The sequence below is a fragment of the Jaculus jaculus genome, chromosome 3 (assembly GCF_020740685.1).
Source record: "Jaculus jaculus isolate mJacJac1 chromosome 3, mJacJac1.mat.Y.cur, whole genome shotgun sequence".
NCBI lineage: Eukaryota > Metazoa > Chordata > Mammalia > Rodentia > Dipodidae > Jaculus > Jaculus jaculus.
The window spans coordinates 174,439,374-174,443,360 of record NC_059104.1 but is presented as its reverse complement, the minus strand read 5'-3'; the positions used below and the strand labels follow the sequence as shown (position 1 = coordinate 174,443,360).

General features: G+C 40.2%; 1 protein-coding gene across 1 annotated transcript; it reads right to left on the bottom strand.

Annotated features, from left to right (window-relative positions):
- Window positions 1–2,690: 2,690 nt before the first annotated feature.
- Window positions 2,691–3,623, bottom strand: LOC101606815 (olfactory receptor 473). Its single transcript, XM_004650901.2, has one exon. The coding sequence runs from the start codon at window positions 3,621–3,623 to the stop codon at window positions 2,691–2,693; it is 933 nt and encodes a 310-aa protein (XP_004650958.2).
- Between the last annotated feature and the right edge of the window lie 364 nt (window positions 3,624–3,987).

Sequence of the window (3,987 nt, the reverse complement as noted above, 5' to 3'; positions counted from 1 at the left end):
GTGTTCAAAGTGGGTATGGTGGCTCACATTTGTAATTCCAGCACATGGCGGCTGAAGGAGGGGCTAATCATAAGTTCAAGGCCAGCCTGGACTGAAATAGTGAGTGTGGAGGCCAACCACACTCTAGAGAATGAAACCCTATCTCAAAAGCAAAACAAACAAACAAACAAATAAATAAACAAGGGTAAAGTCCCGGAATAGGACCCCAGGAGAGAAGGGTAAATTATTTCTCACTCTGACTTGTTATGGTGGAAAAGCAGGTCAGATAGTACAAGGTCAAGGGAATATACAGTGCAATTAAGAGCTGGTCTGTGTCCACTTTGGAAATGTTCTCCTTTAGCTGGGCCTTGAGTCTCAATCCGTTTCTATGAAAGTGCATAACAAAAAGAGTCTCAACAATTTTTCAAATATGTGACCTAGTCTCTATTCCTTACTGTATACTGGGACCTAAATAGGATACTTCAGTCAGCCATAGCTCCCACTCACTGAAGCTGGCCCAGAGTCTATCTTGCTGTTCTTTCTCTATATATTCTCCCCATCCACCAATCAGCAATTCAGGTATCATGTTTTCTACCATAAAAAGTGTTTCAAAAATTTACTCAATTGTCTTAATTTTTTAATATTCTTATTTTTATCTATTTATTTGACAGAGAGAAAAAGGGAGAGAGAGAGAATGGGCACGTCAGGGCCTCCAGCTACTGCAAACAAACTTCAGACACATGTACCACCTTGTGCATCTGGCTAATGTGGGTCCTGGGGAGTAGAACCTAGGTCCTTTGGCTTTGCAGGCAAGCACCTTAACCACTAAGCAATCCCTCCATCCCAGTTGTCTTAATTTTCAGTGTTTATTTTAAATATAGTATTACAATAGGATATTTCTAAGACCCAGAAAATCATAATCATATCTTTTTTGCTTGTTTGGTTTTTCACTCTAATCCAGGTTGGCCTGGAATTCACTCTGTAGTTTCAGGCTGGCCTTGAACTCACAGTGATCCTCCTACCTCAGCCTCACAAGTTGCTCGCCACCAAGTACGCACTTTGCATGGACACATCATGTGTCAGTACCATTCCCCTCTCCCTGCCCCGACTCCACTGAGAGCCCTCGGGGGAAATTGTTGGTATTTTCCACAGGGTTGTGGGTTATGAGTTGTGAGAGTAGCAGTCATATCATTTTGCATTTCAGTTACCTTCTTCAAGTTTGGCTTTCAGTCTTCAGTGCATACCTTCATGGAGAAAATACTGTACTCTATATTTTCACTTAATTGACAATTATACTTTCCATTTTGTTAGACGTTTTATTCATTTTTGACAATTCCATGCACATGTGTAATATATTTTGATCATATATATGCCCTCTTATCCTTTTCTCACTTCTGAACCTCTTCTTTCCAACACTTACTAGTGGCTATACCACTGAAGTGAATGACTCCCCCACCATCATCAACCACTAATGGGATATATATCCTGAGGAAGGGTGAGGCTCCATTAGTCCCTCCCTCCCCATAATAGACTGTTCATGGGCCCAATCTTGTGCCAGTCATGTGCAGGCAACCACAGCACCTGCAAGTTCATGAGTGCAATGGCCATGTCATATATAGATTAAAGAGTTTTGTTAGAATTTTTTTTTTCTCGATTTTTCAAGGTAGGGTCTCACTCTGGCTCAGGCTGACCTGGAATTCACTATGTAGTCTCAAGGTGGCCTTGAACTCTCAGTGATCCTCCTACCTCTGCCTCCCGAGTTCTGGAATTAAAGGCATGCACCACCACGCCCGGCTTTGTTAGAATTTTTAAATATCCTTAAAAGTCCTTGTATCTCAAACTCATTCCACTGAGGAACAGTGACTGGATTGGATTCTAAGTCATATTTTAAGAGGTAATAAACAATTATATATGTATCTTTGCTAGAATTTCCATATTCTAGCAAGTTTCCCCCCACCCTTTCTAGTATCTTGACAATGATCACAGTATTTAAAGTAAGTCAAAGCCACAGTGGGAAAATGTGTATTTCTTTCTGTCACAAAATTTCCAGTATTTTTACAAGTTCTAATTTCTTGCACCAATTTAGGCTTGACATCATAGCAGTACTGACATCCTTAAATGGAGTGTGGTGGAGGATAAGCTAAGTGCATGGAGCACAGAGTGAGTAGAGTGGAGCCTATACATGTCTGGACAACATATTTCTGTAAAACTTGGTTTTCTCATCTGTGAATTGAGAGGAATTTATGGATTCATTGTGAAAGCTAATTGTAGAAGTCTAAGAATTTCCTAAGTTTATTTCCTATATTCTCACTTATCTTCCTGAATAAATGCATAATCTGTTTTCTGTCTTTGCCCAACATATTCACAAAATAAAATGATGGCACCACTCCTTGGGTTGTCATGAGGACTGAATGAGTTTGTATAACTAAAGCATTTAGGTTTTGGACTGACACATATCAGGTACAAATTATTCCTTTTTGTATAGATAAAACAGAAAAATTTATTTACAACTGAAGAAGTTCCACAGTGGTAAGTTATTACTAACATTTTGCTGACTCAAAATGCACTCAAATTGATATATAAATTTAGAAGCATCTAACAGAGAAATACTACTTAATATTAAACAATAAGTTAATTAGTATGTGATACACAGTAGGCATAACAAGGTGAAAGGCAATCTTCATAAATTTCTTAAATTCCAAGAGTGGATTCTACGAATATATTCTGAGGGTTTTCTTTCTCAGGGCTTCCTTCACATCTCTGTTCCTCAAGCTGTAGATGAGGGGGTTCAACATGGGGATCACCACTGTATAGAACACAGATAGCACCTTGTTCTGCTCAGTGGAGTAGTTAGACTTGGGCATCACATAAATGAATGTGATGGTTCCGTAGTAGAGAGTGACCGCAGTGAGGTGGGAGGTGCAGGTGGAGAAGGCCTTCTGGCGGCCCTCCGTGGAGCGCATCTTCAGGATGGTGATGAGGATGTAGATGTAGGAGATGCCTATGACAAATACTGTTAGCACAATGATGGAGCCAGAGGAGATGGAAGGAATAATTCCAATAATGGAGACATCTGAGCAGGAAAGTTTCAATACAGGTGGGAAATCACAGAAAAAGTGATCTATCTGGTTTGGTCCACAGAAGGACAGACTTAACAGACAACCAGCAAATGTCCAACCATTCATGCAGCCACCCACATAGGAAGCTCCCAACAGTACAGAGCTGACTATGGGGGACATGTGTGTGGAATAGAGTAATGGCGAACAGATGGCCACGTAGCGGTCATAGGCCATGGCAGCCAGCAGGAAGCACTCGGCTGACCCAAATGACACTGTAATACAGAGCTGGGCTACACAACCATTCACAGGAAGGGCCAGGCCATGTCCAAGGAGTTCTGCAAGCATTATTGGTGTGACTGATGTTGAATATACAATATCTACAAAAGCCAGATGACTAAGGAACAGGTACATGGGGGTGTGGAGCTGGGAAGAACTTCTTATTAAAGTAATTATGCTGGCATTGCCTATTAAGGTGACAACGTATACTCCCATAAATATCACAAAGAAAACTACACACAATGTAGGATTCCCTGTTAATCCCAAAATGATAAACTCTGTCACAATGGTGTGGTTTACAAACTCCATCTGTTGTGTAAATAGTTTCTGTTGAAAGAAATGAGAATATTCATTTGTTTAATGTTTTGTTCCACACATTCCTAGATTTCTTTGATTATTGCTCAGACTCATTTATAATAATCTCTTCCTCAGTCCAACCTGTAAATTCAGTTTCCTCCAGGGTTGTAGAATTTTTGCCTTCTCTTTTCCTAAGAGGAGAATGATGAGCTTTACTCTCTTCCATCTCAATTATATGCTTTCCTTCATGTAATATTTCTAAGGACCATTCAATCCTTCACTCCTATAAAGATTCCCTCCAGTGTGTAGGTCCATAACTTCAACAATCTATTGAGAGTCTCATCATCCTCGTTGATTCATGGGAAATCCTCAAACA

Excerpts from the sequence above, each read along its gene's own strand:
- LOC101606815 (XM_004650901.2), bottom strand. The coding sequence starts at position 3,623 with ATGGAGTTTGTAAACCACACCATTGTGACAGAGTTTATCATTTTGGGA.